The 24,380-nt window shown below is 36.5% G+C and overlaps 1 protein-coding gene across 4 annotated transcripts in view; it reads left to right on the top strand.

The window, feature by feature from the left end:
- Malrd1 (MAM and LDL receptor class A domain containing 1) overlaps nt 1-24,380 on the top strand; it is a 698,598-nt gene that overhangs the window by 273,189 nt on the left and 401,029 nt on the right. For all 4 annotated transcript variants that reach the window (XM_055593928.1, XM_055593929.1, XM_055593930.1 and 1 more), the window contains exons 21-23: nt 4,728-4,884; nt 9,183-9,293; nt 12,458-12,671. In XM_055593928.1, the coding sequence (XP_055449903.1) occupies nt 4,728-4,884; nt 9,183-9,293; nt 12,458-12,671 (482 nt within the window). The remainder of the gene's footprint in view (nt 1-4,727; nt 4,885-9,182; nt 9,294-12,457; nt 12,672-24,380) is intronic.

Genomic DNA, 24,380 nt, shown 5'->3' with positions numbered 1-24,380 from the left:
TTGTACCAATTTACATTCCCACCAGCAATGGAGGTGGGTTCCCCTTTCTCCACATCCTTTCCAACATGTGTTGTTACTTGAGTTATTCATCTTAGCCATTCTGATGGGTGTAAGATGAAATCTCAGGGTCGTTTTGATTTGCATTTCCCTGATGACTAAAGATTTTGAACATTTCTTTAACTGTTTCTCTGCCATTCGATATTCCTCTATTGAGAATTCTTTGTTTAATTTTAATCCAGTTTTTAATTGGATTACTTGATTTGTGGCAGTTTAACTTCTTGAGTTCTTTATATATTCTGGATATTAGCCCTCTTTCAGATATAGGGTTGGTGAAGATTATTTCCCAGTCTGTAGGCAGTCATTTTGTTTTGACGACAGTGTCCTTTGCTTTACAGAAGCTTTTCAGTTTCATGATGTTCCATTTATTGATTGTGGCTCTTAGAGCCTTGCTGTTGGTGTTCTGTTCAGGAAGTTGTCTCCTGTGCAAAGGAATTCAAGGGTACAGAAGAAGACAATGTAGCCACTCCTGATGAGACCTGATAGACTAGGATCAGAGGGAAGGGGAGGAGGTCCTCCCTTTTCAGTGGACTGGGAGAGCGACATGGGTAGGGAAGAGGGAGGGTGGGATTAGAAGAGGAGGACAGAAGGAAGTACAGGGGGGATACAAAGCGAATAAACTGTAATTAATAAAAATAAAAATAATTAAATAAAAATAGTAAATCTTTTAAAAAATATTCAAGTGACAACACATGATGAGAGGATGTGGAGAAATAATCTGTTTTTTTTTTGTTTTTGTTTTTGTTTTTTTTTTATCCTTCACTAAAAGATCCATGGGCTTTAAAAATTCCAACACCTTAAAAAGTTCAAGTTCTCTTCACTCTCAGTTCCTATAAGATTCAAAACATTCCCATTTCAAAATGGAAGACTAAGGCATTGCAAGGAATAATCACACCTGAGTGAAAGCTGTAACCATCACAGAAAACAGTAAATCCAATGGCTCTATGTTCTTCATGTGGGTAGCCCTCCCCCTCAAGCTTTGCCACCTCAGCATCACACAGATTTATATACAGCCAGTTGCATTTCATACCCATGGACTCCTGGCGGATCTCCACTATGTTGAGGTCCTCTGCTGGCACTTACCATAAGAGCTTGATGGTAAGTTCAGGGTTTTTCTGCAGGGAGTCCAGCTGGCTCCAGAAGCTCTCCATGCTCCCCCAATCTTTGATCATTTATGCTTTCAAAATTAGTACTATGTAAATAGTGCCACCAAATTCTGCAGGTGATGTGTAAAGCTGGCCTCCCTTGACTTCAGCTGTATCAACTTATGGGTGTTGAGTCTGAAGAACATTCTCCTGTTATCTCAGGACAGAGCCCCAGGTTTCTCTTGAATGGCACCAATTTCTGTAAGTGTGTAGCTACTTGCTTGTTCTGCACTCTGCTTTTCTGAAAATTTAAGCTTACTCATACATATATCTTTCCCCCCCAAAAAAAACACCTTTGTTTATTATCTTTAAATTGAACATTAGTCAAATTCTAATGACAAGGAAATACTACAGCCGTATTCCTGCCAAAATTGCACATGAATGGTTCCCTGCTCAATTCCTCACGAAGGTCCATCTTTGCCTCTGAAGCCGTATGAGGCCAGCCATATTTTTGTTCAGTACCCTTCTTTCTTGTAGTATTACTGTCATCCTTGCTCCTACTAGAACAGTCAATTAAGCCTTAATTACTGGATGTAATGAATTTCTTAGCTCAAAGTTCCAAGGTCTCCATATTCATCTCACATAATGTTTCCAAAAGCAAAAAGCCACATGGGCAGGTTTATCCCAACAATGGTATTACAATTTCTGTCTTAGATGCACTTCCTGTTACTCCATTTCACCTCCTGATCATTACTGGTTCCACTTTGGTGTGTTAATTTCTTGCAATGCCTTGGTTCTTCCATTTTGAAATGAGAATGTTTTCTCTGTCCTGCTCTTTGGAAGTTTATAGGAACTCAGAGTTAAGAGAATTTGAACTTTTAAGGTATTGGTATTTTTAAAAGCCCCTGGGGCTTTTAAAGTTGGACACTATAGTATGCTTACATCATAAGATAAAAATGAGACTTTGCGGACAAAGGGTGGAAAGTACAGCCTAAAGTAATACCGTAATACCTCTCTTTCTCTCTCTGTCCCTCCTGTGTGTGTGTGTGTGTGTGTGTGTGTGTGTGTGTGTGTGTGTGTATGTGTGTGTGAAGTTTGGTAGATACTGTATTCTGTATTACTTAGACTCAAGCAACAGGCATACTTATGCTCAGAACCAAGACCTTCGTGACATCAGAAACACTGAGTTTTTAAAAATTCATTTTAGTCACTACATATTCACAAACTTTTTACTGGTGTCAAATACTCTACACCCCTTCCTCCTTTCAGTTCTGTTATATAGTCTTCTATGGAGCCATAACTCACAATTTAATAAGAGTCTAGGCATTTGAAAGCCATTAATTTGTTTAAAAAATGGTTGTGTGGACATAATAACAATTTCATTTTCCAATAATGATGTGTGAAGACTAGGTGGAGTGATTCAACAATGAAATAGGTAAACCAAGTAGCTGGCATGTACTGGGCAAGAAATCTCAAGAATTTAACTTAGTAGCAATGGTGTAGGAAAAAAGGGTCATTTTAAGCAATATTTTAATAATAGTACTAAGCTTCACAGAAGACTTGAGAAACCTTCAAATCATTTTATGATAAAATTCTATAAGTTAAAACTTCCCAGACATTTAAATAAAATTTCATATATTAAGTAAATCACAGATAGTCCATTTATTGATAAATATTGGTATAAGAGCACATGAGTATTTTGGGGTTGTTTCATTGCTTCTTTTGTATATCTTAATGTGTACTCTCTTAATCTTTACTCTCTTTTTCATAGTGCTGATATGCTAGGGTATTAAGCATAAAAAAGACTAATCCTGGAAATATTCTTTTACTGAGTGTAATTTAGACAGATTCATACAAGAGTCTTACATCTGAAAAACTGCCTTAACTCATACCTTCGGTGTTCGTTAGCTTTCTTTTACTATAGCAGGATATCTGATAAAAACAACTTAAAAGAAGGGAATATTTAGTGATACATGGCTCAAAAACAAAACTGGTTTCATGAGTCTCAGTCCATGCTAGTCAAGGCAGAGCAGCATGGCAGGGAGCACATCCATGGTCACGGTGGACCAAAGATGCCCATCTCAGAGAGGAAGCACCAACAGCGTGTATTTTTCACTCCTGAACTCCTTATGACTCGCCTCTTCCAACTAGTCCCCACTTCTCAAAGTTCCATCATCTCATCTCCCAGTGCTCACTATGCTCTAAATTCATAACTAAGTTATTCTACTGAAGAGGCCTCAGACTCCCATCACCTCCCGAAAGCTCTACTTTTAAACATAGGGGCCTCATGCCTCAAAACATTACCTTTATGTAAATATTTCTGATCCAGATTCCATCACACCCCCTCCTGAAGGCAGAATACAAAGTTGCTTATTTCATTATCAGAAACTTATAAGAGGAACATAAACATGAGCGACTCCTGTTGTTGATCGCTTATCTAAAGTGAGCAAGGTACTGTGCGTTAGTCCACTTACTTATGGTCTTCTCACTAAGACCATAAGGAGAGCTATCTTATTGTGCAGAGTTTATGTTCAGGCAAGTTAAATGCCTGCTCAGAGGGGAATATCTTGGAAATGATGAGGCTAGAGGCCAAACCCCAGCAAATCTTTTGTAGGCGATTACATTTCCAGCCCCTTGGACAGCCACTGGCATGTCTGGCAAGCCTGAGCACTCGGTAAATAGGTGTCCTCAATGAGCACATCTGTGTTCTTCCCCATCTCCTCCTGTCAGCCCTTCTACTACGAAACAGAGGATGGTAAAGCCCACAATGAGAGTGATTTGAATAAGCCTACTTTAATAAGCTTACTTTCTACGGTATCAGGCAACACTACCTAGGATAGCAAGCGGCAGGAACGTAAATGTTTCAAGAAGACCTTGTCTTCAAATGTGCAGAATTACATTTCCCATGCCGCCTCAAGCATCTTCCTAATCATCTGCCTCTCTTGAGGATTTTATGTCTCTATTGAATTTCTTAAGATAAGACCATGAAGTCCGTCGCTTACGGAAAATGAACACTGTTATTTTAATTATTTCTACCAATTCTTTTTTGAACCTGGGTCCATGAAAGGAAAGGCATGCTTTAAAATTAGCTATAAGGTTGACATGAAACTTACAAAGAGGGAATAAATTTGAGCCAAAAACTTTTCTAAGTGGTGAGTTGGGCTCCAGGCCAGGTTTGTTTCTGTTATTTATGGTCTGTGCATTTGTATGTTTTCCTTTTATTCTTTTTTCAGTGTACTTAGTGATTTAGGGCCTCATCTTTCCCAACTGAAGATAAATTTTTATAAGTAGATCAGAATATTTGTTATATCATTATATTTAAAAAAATCAAGCATATTCTTAGAGATTTGGTCATTTTGATGTTTTCGATAATTTATACTCATGTTTCAATAGCTATCATTACAAGGCCCATTAAGTCAGAATTAGAACACAGGACTTTTCCAGGTGAAAGTCACAGAACTTAACTATGCCATAAAACATTATACTTGTAGAAAATAATTACATAGCTGTAAAATATGGACATTGTCAAACTCTGTTATGTTTTATCACTTTTTCTTTCTGTTATGATGGACTTTTTTCCCCTAGAAATGCCACAGATGGTTGGTACCTGTATGCTGACAGTTCAAATGGGAAGTTTGGTGACCTGGCTGATATTCTCACTCCTGTCATCTCACTCACGGGACCAAGGTGTACTTTGGTGTTCTGGACATATATGAATGGTGCCACAGTGGGTTCTCTCCAGGTACCGTACAATAAATACTGTTTTTGAAATTTTCTCTATCAATATGCACACAGCATAATTTTTAGTGTAGTTGAAACGAGTAGAAACTTCATTAGCATCGCAATGACACGCTGTAGGAAAAGCTGTCTCAGAGCTGAACATTTGTGGCTGGAAGGAGATTTTCTTTTTCTGCAGTGTATGATTAGTTCCCGTCCTGAGTTTGCAGCTCTTGTGTGATAATGTTGTACGTCAGAGCATCCCATGTTGATTTCAGCATCAATGGACATGATATGCATGCTTTTGCAGTGCTACATTCTGCCGTCTTGTGTGGCACCATAGTAATACTACGTTTTCCATTAGAATATTTCAACTTGTTCCTTTAAGAAAAAAGAAGCCCTTAAATAATGAGGCTCAGTAAGTGTTTCACAGATTTCAATTACTTCATTATGCTTATTAATTAGAGATCCCATTTTTGGTTAGTTGCACACTGTAGCTTTTACAAAAAGTCTTGTTACACACCTTACAATGCCTTTCATGTCTCTAGTGCCATTCACATGAACATTTCTTACTATTCCCTAGACTTTTAGGATGTCAGTATGTTAAAATTCTACAATCAAGTCATTTTGTAAAATGTTCTACAGGTTACATTTGCCCTGTGTATCTTTTGGTGTGGTTTCATCTCACGTCATATTGTACCATTACGTGCTATTGGTTTATGGTTATTGGCCTTGTTTCTTTGTCTAGTTTATAGTAATGAGTATTTTTATCTTTATACTCAGGGTCTTGCAAGGTTTATATCTGACTCATTTTTACTGACCAGTCTTTGACTCCAGTAGTATATATATATATATATATATATATATATATATATATATATATATTCAATTAATTTACTATGACTGTCTGTTATTTAGCTCTATTATTATGTCTATACTTCTAGTTTCCTTTACTGTTTTAAATAAAAATATTCTCAAGTCTTTGTATCAACTATTTTATATTTGTATAAAATAGATGATAAAAATGATATTTATATTTATACTTATATTTATTTTGGTTTAAATAATACATGCCTGTGTTTTTCAATGTGTGGGTCTATTACATTATTATTTCTTGGATACCTAGATTTCCTTACATTTAGTCATAAGATAGCCTAAGAATCTATCTACATCTCTCTGACAGGCTTCAACATTTTTAGGCATTTTCTTTTTCCTTTCTTTTATTCTTTTCTTTATTTCTTTTTTTTTTCTTGCCAAAGTAGTCAATTGAAGCCTTTTTTGTCCAGACAGATATCTGGAATTCAGTACTTCTTGCTCATGTCTTATTTAAGAACCCTGTTTTTTTCATATTCTCAACAGACAGACCTGAACTACTTGCCTTTTTTTCCCCCACAGAAGAAGGAAGCAGGCTGTAGCAAGCCACACAACTTCTTTCCCAATAGTTCACTGAATTTTTAAAGTTTGTTTCTGTAATGAGTATAAATGCCTCATATGTTAGGACTGTTTAATTCAAGAATTTGTCTGGAAATTTTAAAACTTTTTTTCCCAAAAAATTCTGTAAACATATCTTACTTTAAATTGATATTGTTATGATCTTTTTAATAGAAAATTTAGGTTGGTTTTGGAAGATTCAACTTATTTATGGAAGCTAAGTCTTCTTTTTAATGGTGGAAGACTTCCTTGGTTTACTGTCACAATCAAATCTTTGTTTTTTGAATATTTAAAATAATGTTTTAATTTAAATATATTTTTATTATATATCTCCCCTCTCCTAAGTTTGTCCAGATCCTTTCCTCCTCCTTACCCACTCAACTTTAAGTTCATTATCAAAAACAAACAAACAAACAAAGAAACGAACACAATAACAAAACACCCAAAACCTAGAAGGCAAAATACATCATCCTAAAAGAAAAAAAAATATCAAAACTACCAAACTGTGCCCAAAATATGCACATGCACAGCAAGCTGTGGAGTCCATTATTTGGTGGAGGAACTCCTGAGTGTGAGTCCTATCTGGAGTGGTTGGCATGCCCAGTGCCAGTAAAGAAAACTCACTTTCCCTCTACCAATAGATATCAATGGCAGTGCTGTTAGCCTTTACCTTAGTGGCTAGGTTTACATTTATTTATCCATACATTTTTTTATAAATATAACAAAATAATATATAGTAGAATGAAACAAAAACTATCCCATTGAAGTCAGATATGAAAGACCAACAGAAGGAAAAGAGCCCAAGAGAAAAGCCCCACTCATTCACACACTCAGGAACCCCATAAAAAGCCTGAGCTGGAAGTCACGACATGAGGCAGGTTAGTCTTCTAACTAGCAGTATTTGAAAGTGTGTTTGTGTGCATACGTGCATACATTTGTTTAATAACCTAAAGTTGCCTAGACAATATTATGAAGTTATGATTTACATTTGCCTTATGTTGGTATAAAACTGGTTTTAGGGGCTTGGTCTATATTCAGTAGGTAGAATCTATGCCACGGAAACATAGGAACTGAGGAGGGACCCCAGAGGCCAGGTGAGAAAGCCTGTGGTTGGCAGCTCTCCTATAGCACCAGCTCTGGGCATGACCAGTCAATCCAGTTAAATCTATGAGCTGGGAGTTCTCTGAGAGACGCTATCTCAAAACAAAGGTGAAGAATATGAAGAACGCCACAGGAGTCTCCACATGTATGCTTTTTGATTTTACTGTGTTGAAGTAGATACTCATAGACCAAGATTTGATGCCATTTTTCTAGGAATATTTTACTCTGATAACTTTAGTTGTATACGATAAACTTGTGTGAATTTATTCCCAAAGCATGGCATTATCTTTATGTTGATTTACCATTGTTGCTCATGGGAGTGGTGTGTGAGCGCAAGGACATGTCTGTAGACATCAGACAGCAACTTTCAAGACTTGCTCATCTCCCTTTGCCCTGACACCAACAATCAAACTATGCTGTTCTCGTGGAACAAATACTTTTATCCCTTTAGTCCTCTCACTAGCCTGTTCTTTTGCTTTTCAAAAGTTAAAATTATGAATTTTACCTAAATAGTTATTCAATTGTATAAGTTCAAATTTAAAAGTAATGTTACGAAAATAAAACCTCTTAGTTATTTCAATAGAGGAATGGCACTACAGTTCCTAATGATATTATCTCTCCTCTCTTTCTCTCTCTTACATGTTTGTATGTGTGCAAATGTGTGCATGTGTGTGCACTTGTTCGTTTTTGCTTTTGTTTTGAGCTGAATCCTTACTATCTTGTCAATGGTAGCCTCAATCTTTTCTGTAGTCTAGATCCGCCTGCCTCAGTCTCCTTGGTACTGGAGTGACAGATACTCACCATATATGTGGTGAGTTACTCTCTTGGTGGCTTATTTTGCATCATTCCAGAATCAGAGCCACAGTAATTGTAGTATTTATATAATGAGAGTAATCCAAGTTCTCATTCACAGAGAGTACAGCACTATGCTTTCACTATAACAAAGACTTTGGTTAACCTATAAAGGGGGAAGGTTTATTTGGGATTGTGCTTTGACGTCTACTGTTGTACTAACTTCAATGCTTTGGGGGCATGTGGTAAGGTAACACATCATAGAAAGACTTCATGGCAGACTAAAACCCTTTATAACCTGAACAGAAAAAAGAATAAAAATGCTGCCGAGTCCCACGGTCTTCATTAAGGTCACAAAACCAGTGACTGAAAAGGTCCTGCTGGGATGACCCTCAAGGTTTCACACCTTCCCAATGATACACTTAGGAACCAATTTCTCATGTTTCTTTAGGGGATAGTAAAGTACAAACTATAGCAAGTACAATAACCTTTGTTGAGTTCAAGACCCTTGAGTGGGAGTCTCATAGAGTGTGGGTAGTGTTCACACATAACACTCATGTGTACTGTTGTGATCGGCTTGTATTATGATAGAACTGTCTACTAAAACCAATTAGATAAAGAAGTCATTCTTAAAAGTGTGTTCTAGTAAGTAATTTAATACTTTTCCTTTCAATCATGTATATATTACTTAATATATAAAATATTAATTGCTGCCACATTTTTCATAAAGCCAGTAGGATTGAATTTTTAATAAAATGGTGTCTGGATACCTTGGGATGTGATTGACAAATACTCACACACACCGTTATCACATCATCACACAGAGCTTGCGAGATTCCCCCTGGGGCACAGTGGCCACCATAGAAAACAAAGATATCTAATGAAAAAAAAAATCTCAGATTTTCTCTCAGGGACTACATGTAGGTATTAAAAACCTAAAAATCCCACATGTTCAAAGCTTCAATATTTAAAAACCTACTACTTGATTTGTCTCTGCAGGTACTCATCAAGAAAGACAACATGATTTCCAAAGTGTGGGCTCAAAGTGGACAGCAAGGGCCACAGTGGAAGAAAGCAGAAGTGTTTTTAGGCATCCATTCTCATGTGGAGGTATGTGATCCAAGAGATTTTGTAAAGAAAGAGCTTTGTTTTATCTTGAATACTAATTTCTTTTATTCTCTCATTATCTCATGTGTTCCCATTTCCAATTTGACATATTGTGTGAATGTAGAACATTTAACACCCCATATGGCATTTTCCATAAAGAATTTACCATTTTAGAAAGTCATAACTTCTCCCAATTAGACAGTTACACTTCTCGGCACACTTAATTTGGGTGATAACCATCTCTTCTCAGCAAGCTTCTCACACTGAAAGAATACCTCCCCCAATTCTGAGATTAGACTTTTTTTTTTTCAATGCAATTGGCAAGAATGTTTTATTTCCTGAAAACCTGCATGCAAGGGTCAAATCATTTTACAAAATGGCGAATCTAGACAAAGGCATGCAGGCCATGGTAGGTAATCTAAAACTGCATCGGTGGCTGGCTGGTGAAATGGCTCCATGGTTAAGAATGTGGCTGCTCTTCCAAAGGTTCTGAGTTCAATTCCCAGCAACCACATGGTGGCTCATGACCCTTTATGCTGGGATCTGATTCCCTCTTCTGGCATGTAGGCGTACATGCAGACAGAACACTACTACATTTAAAAAATATGTAAATAAGTAGGAAATTTTAGCAGGACCACATCTTTAATCCCTACACTTAGGAGGCAGAGATAGGCAGATCCCTGTGAGTCGAGGTCAGCCAGGTCTACAAAGTAAGTCCAGAAGAGCCAAGGATACACAGAGAAACTCTGTCTCAAAACAAACAAACAAACAAACAAAACAATAATTTGAATTTTAAAGGATATAGTATAGTTATTTCAAATGTGACTTCAAGAGTCATCTTCGAAAGTTTATTTAATGATTGAACCTTCTTATACTGAATAGATTTATGTAATTAAAACATTTTTGGAAGTACTTGCTGATATATATGTCCTTTATTTAGATCTTAGCATGTATAAAGTAACATATATCCAACAATTAAAGAAATTTCAAGTAGTACAAAGATTACAATATTAAAAATGACTGTCACAATGTGATAAGATATTTGAGTTGTTTTCCACTTTGTGGGACTTATTAAGATTCAGAATCTGTAGTTTAGAATGGAACTGAGTTTAAAGATAAATGTTGGTTATTAAGAAAAATGAAGGAAGAACCCCTACCATTTATGTAGAGGAACATTCTTTTCTTTGTTTTAATTATGTGGAGTTGAGTTCCAGAAGTTTGAAAATACTCAAGCAATAAGATAATTGTTAATTATTCCTTTTTCTGTCCTGTTTGTATAGCGCAGGTAGGCAAGGTGGTTGCGCATACAAAGCAAATATCTCTATGATCCTTCCTGTGATAGAGCACCTTCTTTCAACAATGGCCACTCTACCTGATCTATATGTATAAGGGCTTGATACTACAGTATGCCCAGTTCTTTCTATGTTATGCTGAATAAATGCCTTTTATTTCTTACCCTCTTTGACTACCTAGTTTCTTTATTAGGCATTTGGAGATAGTTTAGTATATGAGCAGGAAGTTCAACCTAAAGAAAGAAATTTTTGAGAAATAAACTAATGACTTTACATATAAGACTCATTGTTAGAAGGAGGATATTCAACTTCAGGAGACGTTCAATGGAGACAAAAAGCATCTCAGCAAAAACAGTTAAATGGGTCTGCTCCTGTCAGCATAAGTTTCCATGTCAGCTAGACCATTCCTTATCAATTCTGTGCATATAGAATATTAATATGGAAAAACGTATTCAAATGATATAAGGTGATATTTCAGCACATAGAAACATGAATATAGTTTTTCCAAGATTCAAAAGTTTTACACAAAAACAAAAGTTTTATATCTTGAAATTTGGCTAAAAAGTGTGATCTCTAGTAACAATGCATTGAGCATCTACTGTGCAGAATACATTGAGAAGGTAAGTGATGAGCAAGCATGTTGTTCATAAGCCACCAGTCATACGGTTCCTTCCTCTGTAGACTCAGAATGATGAGACTATGCAACCTTGACTTACACACAAAAGCAGCACTGAGAAGTCTGCAGATTCTTATTTGGGAGAGTTCTATATTTAAACACAATGTTTTATTATCATAATCAGAGCCATCATACACACACACACACACACGTATACAGACATACAAACAACGATTCAAACATCCATATGTGTGTGCACTGAAGACTGTTATATATCTTAAAAATTGACTCATTTATACTTGACAGCAATCTAGTCCTATTTATAACATAATGGGTACATCTTCAGTCTATAAATTAGAACACAGAAGTGCACGCTTGGAATTCCTGCTTTCGTGTGTGTGTGTGTGTGTGTGTGTGTGTGTGTGTGTGTGTGTGTGTGAAGGAAGCAATCTTGTGTTGGATTTGATTGCTGACACAGGGAGTGGGAGAATGGCTCCTGCCTGTGGTCTAAGCACTGTATGCTCACTTTACCTGTGTTAGGTAGTACTGTTGCTTTTCTCGTATTCTCAGGCAGTGAGCATAGTACAGATTTTAACTGTTACGGGTTCTGCTTAGATCCAACATAACTCAAGTACCAGGTCAATACAGATGGCAAAAATTTGTTGTAACAAGCCACTACTGACTGATCAGGTCCACAGAAAGAACAGATTTGGGAGCTGAGCTGTGACCCTGAAGGGAAGTTATGCAGCATCCTGAAAAGATGAAACCATAAGACAAGAGGAAGTGGGTGGTTTGTGGCACTGTGCAATCATGTTCTGACAGAAGGAGACAAGCAAGCAATTCTCCACCAGTCGGGATAGTTGATTCCTGGGCCTGGGAACATGAACTCCTTTGACCTTCGCAGCAGGATGGAGAAGCTGTCCTTGAGATAGCTGGAATCAGAGCCTCTTTATAACAGAAGCTGTTCAGCTCTTGATGAGTCCCCAGCTCTTCTAGGGCCTGGGACCTGGAAACTAAGTTTCTCCCTTTGATTAAAAAGATCTAAAACCAAAATGGCAGTATTTAGAACAAGTTTCTTTTGCTTGTTCCCGACATAAAGATGCTCAGTCTTTCAGAGCCATTATCATCATGAAGGTCACTTTCACTATGGGGTATCTGCTCCGAGAGCCAAACTAGACCGGCTTGCATGTCATGTTTGTTTGTGTTCTGAACTTCTTGACAGCATACTGCTAATGGTCTTTTTCATTTTATCCCTTTAGATTGTCTTTAGGGCAAAACGTGGTGTCAGTTACATAGGAGACGTGGCGGTGGATGATGTTTCCTTTCAAGATTGCTCCCCGTTACTTGGCACAAACAGGAAGTGCACTGCTGAGGAGTTCATGTGCGCTAACAGGCACTGCATTGCAAAGGACAAGCTGTGCGACTTTGTGAATGACTGCGCAGATAATTCAGATGAATCCACGTTCATCTGTGGTAAGCAAAAGTGCTTACTTGGCGTTCATCATTGAGACATAAATTTTATTTCAGTGCAGATGCAACCATAGTGATTTAGCTGTTTAAATGGTTTCTCAGTACTTAATTTTAAACACAATTTACAGAAAACTGATGGATAGCTTTTTTTTTTTTTTTGCATGAAGGTATATGGTAATTGGAATTAAATTGGAAAGTAAGTAAGGAAACAGCTATTTACCATATGAAACAATGTGTTAGTAAAAAAGAGGCCAACCTGCCACCACAGTCAGTTTATATGGATTGATAAGTGTGTACATTTTGAGTGATTTTTAAAAAGCTAACATTTTTTAACATGACTAATCAAGTGTGATATGTTGATAAAGAAAGCAAAATAATGCTCTTAAAATGCATTAAAATAACAAAGTATTCTACAACAATAGATTCAGATCAACTCTGTAGAGCTGTTGTTTGGGTTCAACTCATACTAGACAGTACCTATTAAAAAGCCCTTAGCTAAATGGGCCATATGTGCTCATTCAGGTAATCCTGTAATATTGTGTGACACAGTCCAAGCTTGCTTCATTTCATTGGAAGTGAGGTGAATATAGATTGTCAAAACGAAGGCTTATAGGTCTTTCAACTGTTATCAGTTCTGAGCTAGAATGTTATAGTTAGGTATTATCTGCTTCTTGAAACCAAACCTGTACTTTTAATAACAACTTTGGAACGAGAACTGAGTCTTATATAGAACTTTTTAAAATATCCTTTAATTCCTCATTTCCACCTGCTCCTCATGTAAACCCTAGAGGTCAATGGGACAAATATTATTAGTGCCTATTATAAGTGAAGCTACCAACAGGATTCATTTGGGTTTCATCTAAGTAGGTCCTAGCACCCAAGTACTTTGATTTATGATTTATTGCTCTACTTAGGCTACCAAATGACTACATTCAAAACTGAATCTTTCAGGTAAGTTATTGAACTGGGGGATGGCCTGTTTTGTAAAGTTTATGCCATCCAAACTTGAGGATTCCAGTTTGAATCCATGCATGCATGCATGTAAAAGCCTGTAAATAACAAAGGCCTGGTAACCCAGCACTGGGGGATGCAGGCAAGTGGGTCCTTGGAGCTCACTGGTCAGACAGCCTAGCCTGATAGTGAGCTCCATGAGGAAACACTGTAAATGAGGAAAAACTGTGACTGAGGAAGACAGCAAACATTGGCTTTCAGCCTCTCCACTCATGCGCACGCATGCAGGCATACTTCTCTGCAAACATGTACATACTCACATGAACAGGTGCATACATGGGGCACACACATGCATTCATCTGCAAAGATAGCTGGCGATGTAGACCTTCTGGTATTTGTTATCTCAATGTGTAAAGAAGACATAAATGTACATAAACAAAGCATAAGCATTCATCTTGTCTCGAATGCTGTGTTTATTAATATGTAACTATTAATATTGATCTTTTGCTTTTCAATATTTTCTGCTCAAATTTAGTTAAATTTTGAATCAAATGATTCTATAGTTCCTTTATGGCATTTTCATTTAAATAAAATGTTAATTTATCAAGTTCTTAGTTAAATAGAGCAGGCATGTTTTTGAAAATCACCTGCAATGTAACCGTTGTCACTTTAAAAGCTATAATTTAGTGCATTTTCAGTACTCAACACATTACTTTACTATTATTGTTTTCTAGCGGCATTCATGCTTTAATACTATTTTAGGATTTTGGCACTTTTGAAATTTGGTAATGTATTAAATGGCATGTGTTGAAAACTTTCTCTCTTTAAAATTCTTTTATGTGAAACAGCTGTGAGGAAGGGTTAACCACTCCTAGAGGTTCTCAGTTCTCTCTTCTTCCTCCCTTCCCCTCTCCTCTCTTTTCTTCTCTTCTCCACTCTTTCCATCCCTCCCAGACTCACAGCAGCTGTGATTGCATGCACTAAAGGTGTGTGTTCTGCAGGACTGTCCTCAAACTCTCTAGATAGCTGAGACAGGCTTTAAGACAGTGATCCTCCTTCCTCACAGCTCTAGTGATGAGTGTATTGTGCCTGCCCTTCAGAATATGTTTTGGAGATGATCACATTACTACGAGTCTTGAAATTTTTAGTAGGCTTGTGTATATCAGAATATAGGATTGTGGAAGTTAAATTTATTCCAGAGACTGCACAGGGGCAAAAAAGGGAAATGTCAATTCTTTAGTGCAAATGGCCAATAGAAACGTAAAATGACCTCGAAAGTAACCACATTTGACCTGGTTCTAACTACATAAGTAGGAGCCTCTTTTCCATAGCCTTGTTTATTTTTATTATACACTCTGAATATCCTAGCATATCCACAGTCTACTGGTCTTGAATGTTATGTTTTAATTACAGTGGCTAGAACTTTCTGGAAGACTTATGTGTGTTGTTACTATCCTGCATATGCTATAAACTTTGATGTTCTAATTAGATCTGGAAGAACAGGAAGAGACAATTAAAAGAATCACCATAACAACTAATTTCAGAAGTTTGGCTGGCAACCAATTAAGAGTTTGAGCTTAACATCTACCTTTTTGTTAAGAATTCTAAATAAACCTTGAACATGTATCTAAAGAAAATTACAACTCCTGAAGCATTGTCTTTAGTTAGAAGTGCATCATTTACAATAGCACAGAGAATGATGAGACCAACGTGGGGCATGTACTGTGTCTGATCTTGGAACAGAAAATAACGCATTAAAATACAAACTTACTCATTACCTTAATTTGATGTAACTTCATATAACTGTGAAATCACAAACTGTCAGAAAAATGAAAATCACTTATTGCGTTTGCATTTGAATAGCATTTCTAAAATACTGAAAATAGTCCCCAAACTGATCGGTATATCGAAAATCTAGAATTCCTTAATTTAATGTAAAGAGGTTGAAAACAATTATTGTTTTGAGTCCTTATTTTTTAATTGTATTTCATCAATCATTTCAGATAGATGATTGCGAGAGACTAGAGTGCAATTTGCTATGTAGTCAAGGTTGTTACTAAATTCAGGATTCTTCTTCCTCCAAAGTGCTGGCAGTTTAGGCATGAAACACTCTCCTGGGCCTTCTTTTAATATTTTAATTAGAAATATATCGTTGGTATTTAATAGGTAGTATAGCAGGCATCATCAAAATACTTGAATTCGGTCATGCGGTAAGTAAATGTAGGCCGCTACCGAGCAGCTTCAAGTTCCTCTTCATTTTAACCATGCAGAGAACATGTTTATAAAGACAATGGAAATTATGTATCACAACATTAAACTAATATCAAGGCTTTATGTATGTTAAAGACACATTAATATATGTTTAGAAATCACCTGGACTTACTTAGAAGATAAGAAGTTTTCCATTGGATAGGATTGGAAAGATATTTTAACAACCTAAACCTTTTCCTCGAAAAACAAAATAAAATTAGAAAATGTTTTTGAGTCAAAGATTCACATAACAAAACTTATGGTCCTTGTTAAGGTAATACTTAGGTAATTTGAAAAGACTGGTAAATGTTTTTTTTTTTTATAACTCAGCTAAAGTATCAAGAAAAATAGGAAAAAATCAGGGGGTAAAGACAATTTTACCAATGTATATGAAACAATTACATGTTATTCAATGTATGAGTTCCATAAGTATGAACAACAAATAAAACAAAAAGTTTTTTCATAGGCCTATACCACATCTTTCTGCTACACAGAAAGTAGTCTGTGTATGCAGGTAGGTGCACAGACACGTGTCATTGCCCACAGATGCACACAGAAGCATGTGTGCAGGGAATAGCATGGGGCAGGATCTCAGTGAATCTCGGAGCAGTGACATGGCTTGTTTTCATTTGAAATGTGTCTGTTGGAGCAGACTCTCATTGTGGTCTGAATTTAAATTTTCCCAATTACCAATGATGCTGAGAATCTTCTTTGAAAAACACCACTGAAGTGATCTCTACATAAACACATTATATTACATTTATTCATATTGTAGTTTTACCTACGTGTTTGCAGGCACACACACATGTATCATGTCGTACATGCGGAAATCAGAAGACACCTCAACCCTGTCACCTCGGGTGTGAGTTCTGGGCCTTGAACTCTACTCTGAGGCTTGCCAGCCAATGTCTTTTTCTGCTGAGCCATCCTTCAGGCTTGCTTTTCTCCATATTATAAAAATAGGATTGTTTATGTTTTACTGAGGATTTAACATGTATTTCTAGATTAAGCCATTGCTAAACATGTTATTTTTTTAAAAAAATGGTGTATCATTCTCTATGTTGTCTTAAATGTTTTTATTAAGACTGTCTGTGTCTTTGTATGTTGCGTGTGAATGTAATGATGTACGCACTGCAGTTCATGTGCGGCTGAAGAGTAGCTTTTAGGTCTTTGTATGTTGTGTGTGAATGTAACCATGTATGCACTGCAGTTCATGTGAGGCTGAAGAGTAGCTTTTAGGAATTAGGTTTCTCCCATGTTGTAGAGGCAGTAGCCTTTTCTCATATTTTGTTCTTCTTCTTTGAGACTCAACAAACGAGTTCTTATCTTTCTCTTCTCAAACTCCCATCTCACAGTAGGACAACTGCTTGCACAGGAAAAACTAATTTTATGCAACAGAGTCTCACTGGCTATACTAACTGCATTTAAGGGAAAGCTTAATTGATCATTTCTTTTTAGAGTTATAATGATGTTCTATTTGACTATACTGAATTTTATTCATCCACTCACCTAAACAAGGATTAATTGTTTCTAAATTCATACAGTAACTACAAATTTATACATTGCATGAAATTTTGAACACCATGTTGAAATAATTGGTAAATATCAGATAGCAAGACTCGTTTTTCTTTTTTTAATTATAATTTATTACAATTTATTCAATTTGTATCCCGGCTGTGGTCTCCTCCCTCTTCTCCCAATCCCACCCTCCCTCCATCTTCTCTCCCTATGACCATCCCTACTCCACCGTTAGGGGAGGTCCTCCTCCCCCTTTATCTAACCCTAGCCTATCAGGGCTTATCAGTACTGGCTGCATTGTCTTCCTCTGTGGCCTGGCAAGGCTGCACCTCACAGGGGGAGGTGATCAGAGAGCCTACCACTGAGTTCATGCCAGAGACAGCCCGTTTCCCTTACTAGGGTACCCACTTAGATACCGAGTTTTAGTGCTACATCTGAGCCTGGATTTGGACCTCTCCAGGCATGGTCCTTGGTTGAGGTATCAGTCTCTGCAGGGCCCCCAGTGGATAGCATGACTCTTAGAGTAAAATATCTGTATACAGTTTTTTTTTTTTTTTGCCATGTGAATGTACACTTCTCTACTGTGACATATAGAAAAAAACAGTCTTTATTGAGTTACCTATGTCTTAGTATGTTTATACAACTGTATACTTAAAATATTTAATTATTTATTCATATGTGTATGCATGTGTGCATGCATGGATGTGTGTGTTTGTGTGTGCGAGTGTGCATGTGTGTGCATATGAAGGCCAGAAGTAGAACCTGAACCACTTGTTGCTGGAGTCTTGGGATTTGTGAGTTGCCCAATGTGGGTTCTTGGGTCCATACTCTGATTCTATTAAAAAAAAAAAAAAAAAGAAACAAACAAAGAAATCCTTACCACTGGCCATTTTAACCAGCCATGTACATTTTTATACTTTTTATTTGGTCTATTTTCTTTTTTGTGACAGAACTATACTATGTTGATAACTTTACTTCATTGCAAAGCCTGAAGTCACTGACCTTGGTTCCTCTTTACTGACCTTTTTATTATTCTTGATTTTTCATTCCTCACATAAACATATGATCAATTTGTCAGCACCTGTGAAATATTGCATTGGAATTTCATTGAAAATAAAGATAAAACTGCTTATGAATTGACATTGTGGCAAAATTCAGTATTCTTATTCAGGAAAGTGGAAAATTTCCCCGTGTTTAGTTATTATTTGATCTATCAGTCACCTTTTAGTTTTCTTTGTATAAATCTAGAATATATTTCACTACACCCACAGACTAGTATTTTATTATGTTATTATTTTCAAACATGTTTAGGAAAGCAACTTATTTGTTTTTATTAATCTGAGTCCCCAACCTTGTTGCAATTGCTTATAAACTCCATGACTCAACTGATGGTTTTTTTTTTTATTTTTAGATTTTTTTTTTACACACAAAGTCCTGTTATGTCAGATAAAGGCAGTTTTATTCATTTATTTAATTTTACTTTCTTTTCTACCTTCATTGCCCTTATTACATCCTGTTCAATGTTCAAGGGAAATGAAATAGTCTTCTTGTTTGTTTCTGATGTCATCAGTATAGTATCAGTTTTCTTCCCACTAAATATACTATCTGTAGCATTTTGTTGATGTCATTTTTATAAAGTTGAAGAAGGTTTTATTTGACTAGCTTGCTGAGAGTTTTTGGGTGGGTTTGACAATTACTTTTTCTATATCTGTCAATATTAACAGATTTTTTTATCTTCAGCCTGTTGATGGGATGAACTGTGTTGTATGGCCTCTGAGTGCTGAAGCAGGCTTACAAACATACATATGATGTCATTTGGCCATGATACACAATTATGATACAGTGTTATGTTTGACATATTAAGAATTAAGTTGAGAATTTTCGCAACTTTGTTATTAAAGAAGTTGTGGGGAAATCTTCCTAATATTCATTCATAGGGTTCTATTTTCTTGTTAGTATTTTCTTGCAAAGTAAACTTTTGCCTGATTGTCAGCTATGACAAGATCGATTATGACATTCTTGCCTGAAACTGCTAGGTACAGGTAGGGCGCAGAACTGCTTCGTAGCTTTCTGATCTTCCTTGAACCAGAAGATCCCTGAGGCAAAACCAGTTAGGGTCAAAACAAACAGAAATGCAGGAGTAAAGTTTCAGTGTGTGTTTATGTAGCAATGTGGATTCATTCATTTATCAATGTTTTAGTAAAGTTTTAAAAATGAACATTTATCTATTTATTCAGCAAATATTTTTTCTGTTTAATTATCTATTATATACCAAGTTTTGTTCTCTTGGCTTGGGATAATGCAGTGTAAAATAGACATGAATTTTCCATTCTTATAGAAATTCAGTCATGAGTGATTGTTTTGGTAGTGAGAAACACAAACAAATAAAATAAGTAAAATAACAGTATTTAGAAAATTGCAAAGTACTCACAGTGCCACATATATACTTACGTTATAGAAATAGTGCTTTTGTAATAGGTAAATACATGAAATGAATGTTTATAGTGACGGATTATGGCTTTAAATATGGTAGTCATAATAGTTCTTATTGAAATGTTATATTTAAATTGAAACAGGAAGTATTGTTAGTTTAAAAAAGGTAATTTATGGCATATTTGCAAGCAATAATTAAAACAGACTTTTTTATACCATTAACCTGCAGCAATCATATCATTTTCTATTTACTTGGCTTTTGTTTATTTGGTGTGTGTGTTCATGTACATGTGCATAGGGCATATGAGTGCACACGTGGATATTGCACAGTAAACATACATGTCAGCAGACAGCTTGCTGGGAGCAGTCCTCTCGTTCTACCATGTAGGTCCTGTGGATCAAACTCACGGAGACGGCCAGGCGTGGGCTGAGTCAGCTTCTGCTTTCCTTTGGATTTTGTGATAACATCAGAACAGTTTCATCAGAGACTTGCTTATCATTTATGGTTTTATCAGTTTTTACTTGGGTTGTTTTCATCTTGATAGTTAAAAGGTATTCCTAAACCTATATAGGAATTGTGTCACCCCAAATTCACTGTAAATTGAAAATACAATTAAGCAAACTGTAGTTAATATGCCTTATCTTAGTTATGCAGTGTACTGTATGACAGAATATAAGCTTTGTGCCCTAGATATCTGAGTGGCTGACTAGGAGCTGTCTCCAGCATCATGAGAGAGAAACATGCTGAACGCTTCTGGCCAAGTGTAATTCAATATCTGAAGTTTAATTTTTACTCAACACGTGTCTCTTTTTACATTACAAAGTCAAACACTAAGCCAAACCATTAAATGCTAGAAACCCCAAATTTCACTAAGTCAAAATTATATAAAATCAAAACAAATAATTTATAATTAACACATGCCACCTGATATAGTAGTACCAAAATTCGTTTGCATATATTTCTGTAGTTAACATTGATTATTTTATTAAACCTCGTCCTGGCCGAATCAAAGAAAAGAAGATATGACATGAATAATTTTGTAGAATCAATAATTTCCAGTAAAGAAGTGACTACGAGAATCCACATTTTGAGGCAGGGAAGGGTTACAGGTAAGTGCAAATTACTTCTGGAGAGACGAGGGGGAGATAATTAAGTCATGTTTAAAAACTAACCCCAGCATGAAGGTGATACATCACCTTGAAAACAATTGGTGTGTTTTCAGAAACTTTATTAATCATGAGCTGGGAATAACTTCTGCTTTCTTTTGGAGATTATATTAGAAAGTAGGTCAGGTAGCATAATGTTAATAAGTCAGGTTTCCTGTGAAGGATCAGCTACCCTAAGCTTTAGGAATTCATTACTGAAAGCAGCTGCTGAGTGGCTTGGAGTTTAAAAACCTTCCATTGTCTATTCAAAAATCATCAGCACCGATCCTTGATCTTCCTTATCGAGTATTTTGCATTAGATGGTAGGATATTATTGTTTAAATTTTGTACTCCGTCAATAGAGAAGAAGAGTTTATATGTGAGGTGCCTTTATTGATCACTTAAATACTTTGCATATGTGAATTTTATTTTAAGTTTTCAAAAGATTGAGTTTATTAATTTTGGGGGAAGTTTTTCAAAATACTATGTCATGAAATGTTTTTATATGCAAGCGAACACACTTTGAGGAGATATTTTTAAAGACTTTTATTTTAATTTATGTGTTTCCAGTGCTTTGTATGTGGACCACTTGTACGTGTTCACCATGAGGGCCAGAAGAGGGCGTTAGATCTCCTGGAAGTTCAGTTATGGATGGTTGTACATCTCTATGAGGGTGCTGCGACCAGATTCAGGTCCTCTGCCAGAGCAGCCTGTGCTCCAAACCGTTGAATCACCTCGCTAGCCCCCAAAGCTTGCTTTTTAAAAACGCTGTCAGCATTCTTTAATTGCAAGATAACGCGAGTTTCCGGGGATGTATGCATGGATAGCACGGAAGTCCTCTATGTCCCTCATGTAGTTGCATCATTGCTTTCAGAACAGAGCTGTAGCACATTGTCAACTGGCACCATCATTGGTCACAACATGAGTGTATGGATATAATAGTCAATGTTGTTCTTTCCAATACTAACTATATCATCTTGAATGAACAGAAGCACTGAGAGCTGCTTCTTTTCCAATACCTAAACATTTGATATTGTAACTATTTTTATTTTTGCTGTTCTCGTAAGTATGAACTAAGAATGGCTGTTAAAGCATAATAGCCTTAGTTTTAATAATATTGAATATCATTGTATTTTTTGACCAGTGTGGTTTTCAAGTATCTGGCTTACTTGTATATTTTTTTATAATTATAAAATCTACCTATCATAATTTTGATAGCCATATGTCTTGAATATCTCCTGTTTTAATTCTGAAGGTACTTTCTTTTTCTTTTCTCTTTTGTGTCAGTTTTTAAAACATATCAAATAATAAATATCAAATAATAATAAATATCAAATAATAAATATCAAATAATAAAAAAATATGAAGACCTGACAGAAAAATCTAGTATTTTTATAAGCCCATTACAACTGATTCTAACATGAAGATTGCTCTGCAGGATTCATCTTTATTGTAATCAAACTAACTTTTTAAACTTTACATCTTAGCTCTTACTTCATTCTAGTAAAATATGAGAACTCCTCTAGGACATGTGTATGTATTACCCAGCCTCAACACTTTAAATTGATCTTAAGTATATTGACAAATGGAGTACCAGACAATAAAGAGGTCATTTCTGTAACTTCTTGTGACTTGGGAAATGACAGAAATGGCTTAAGTGACAGTGATGAAGATAAGAGAAAATTAAGTCCCATTTGAATTTTTTCCTAGGGAGAACACACTGTCTCACATTAATGTTTTTAATTTTAATTATTATTATTTATTACAATTTATTCACTTTGTATCCCTGCTGTGGCCCCTTCCTTGCTTTCTCCCAATCTTACCCTCCCTTCATCTTCTTCCCCTATACCCTTTCCCTAGTCTCCTGATAGGGCAGGACCTCCTCCCCTTCTATCTGACCCTAGCTTATCAGGTCTCATCAGGACTGGCAGCATTGTCTTCCTCTGTGGAATGGCAAGGCTGTACCCCAGGGCGAGGTGATCAGAGAGCCTGCCACTGAGTTCATGCCAGAGAAAGGCCCTGGTCCCCTTACTAGGGACCCCACTTGGAGACTGAGTCAATGGGCTACAACTGAAAAGAAGTTTCATGTTCTCTACATGCATGGCCCTTAGTTGGGGTATCCTCACTGCCGGGCCACCAGGGCACAGTTGTTTGTTTGTTTGTTTTTGTTGTTGTTGTTTTGTTTTGTGTTTTGGCACTGTTAGTCTCCTTTTGGTGCTCCTAAGAGTAAAAAGGTTTTTTGGTTTGTTTGTTTGTTTGTTTGTTTGTTTTGTCTGTCAGGTACCTTTTGTTATAGTAATATTTTTCTAAAAGTAAATAGTTTCTTTCTTATTTTTTTTCTAGTATGGCACTACTTCTTGAAGGTTCTATTTCTTAATAGTAAATATTAGAAATCTGGTAATGTTGAGTATCCATGCCTTTAGTTATCCTTTATCATATTCTGAGTAAGGCAGTTAAGGCTTGAATGCTATTATAGCATTATATGTATTAGAACCAAATAAATAATGATGATGATGATGCACAGAGCAGATTTTATACGAAAGGTTTATTAGATGGAGATGAAGAGAGAGAGAGAGGAGAGATGGGGGAAGAGAGAGGGATTCTCCAACAGAGAGAGGGGAGAGGGCAAGAGAGGAGGGGGCAAGAGCCAAGAACCAAGTGAACCAAGAGACAGATAAAATGGCAGGTTGATCCTTTTGGGGAGCAAGGTAACCACGCCTGCCAGGTGTGGTTGCCTGGCTGGCAAAACATAATGACATCATAGGTTGCTAGGCAACCCAGAAGCAGGCTGCCAAAATACTAACATTATGCATCATCCTAAGCCTCTATCTTTCACTATTTCTCCCACTGATAGTTTTTAACTTTTACATTTTTCTTAACTATCCAAGATATACTGAAGTAATTTAGCTATAATAATGCCATCAAAATGATCTTTGCAATTCTCAGTTATCTAGAAAATTCAAACAGCCTAATAATTTTAACAGTTCATCTGTCTTTAATTGATCTTGTGTTGATTCTATCCAAGAAAGAATATTGTCCTTTTCCATTGGCGGGAGCCTGGACGTTTCCTAGATGTAGGTAGCTGTCATCTGAAGTTCTCCCAAGCTGTAGCTGCCAGGCATGGACAGGGGCTGCATGGTTCCCGCTGGGCTTCTCAAAAGGAACAGGATAAAAGGTTTCAAGTGTTTTGGGATTGGTTAAAGTGATCAGAGTGAGGCCCATTCCTGAGCCAAGCCTTCCAGTCTCCCAGGGGAGGCGGAAGAGACCTTCTCTCAAGGTCTATAAAGAATTGTGTCCGTATTTTTATGGGAATTAGACTGAGTCTGTAGATTGCTTTGGCAGGATGGCCATTTTCACTATGTTAATCCTACCGATCCATGAGCACGGGAGATCTTTACAACTTCTGATATCTTC

Source organism: Psammomys obesus, unplaced genomic scaffold, assembly GCF_907164565.1.
Source record: "Psammomys obesus unplaced genomic scaffold, mPsaObe1.curated_primary_1811, whole genome shotgun sequence".
NCBI classification, from domain to species: Eukaryota; Metazoa; Chordata; class Mammalia; order Rodentia; family Muridae; genus Psammomys; species Psammomys obesus.
Note: the sequence above shows the minus strand (reverse complement) of the source record. Positions and strands in the feature narration are given on the sequence as shown.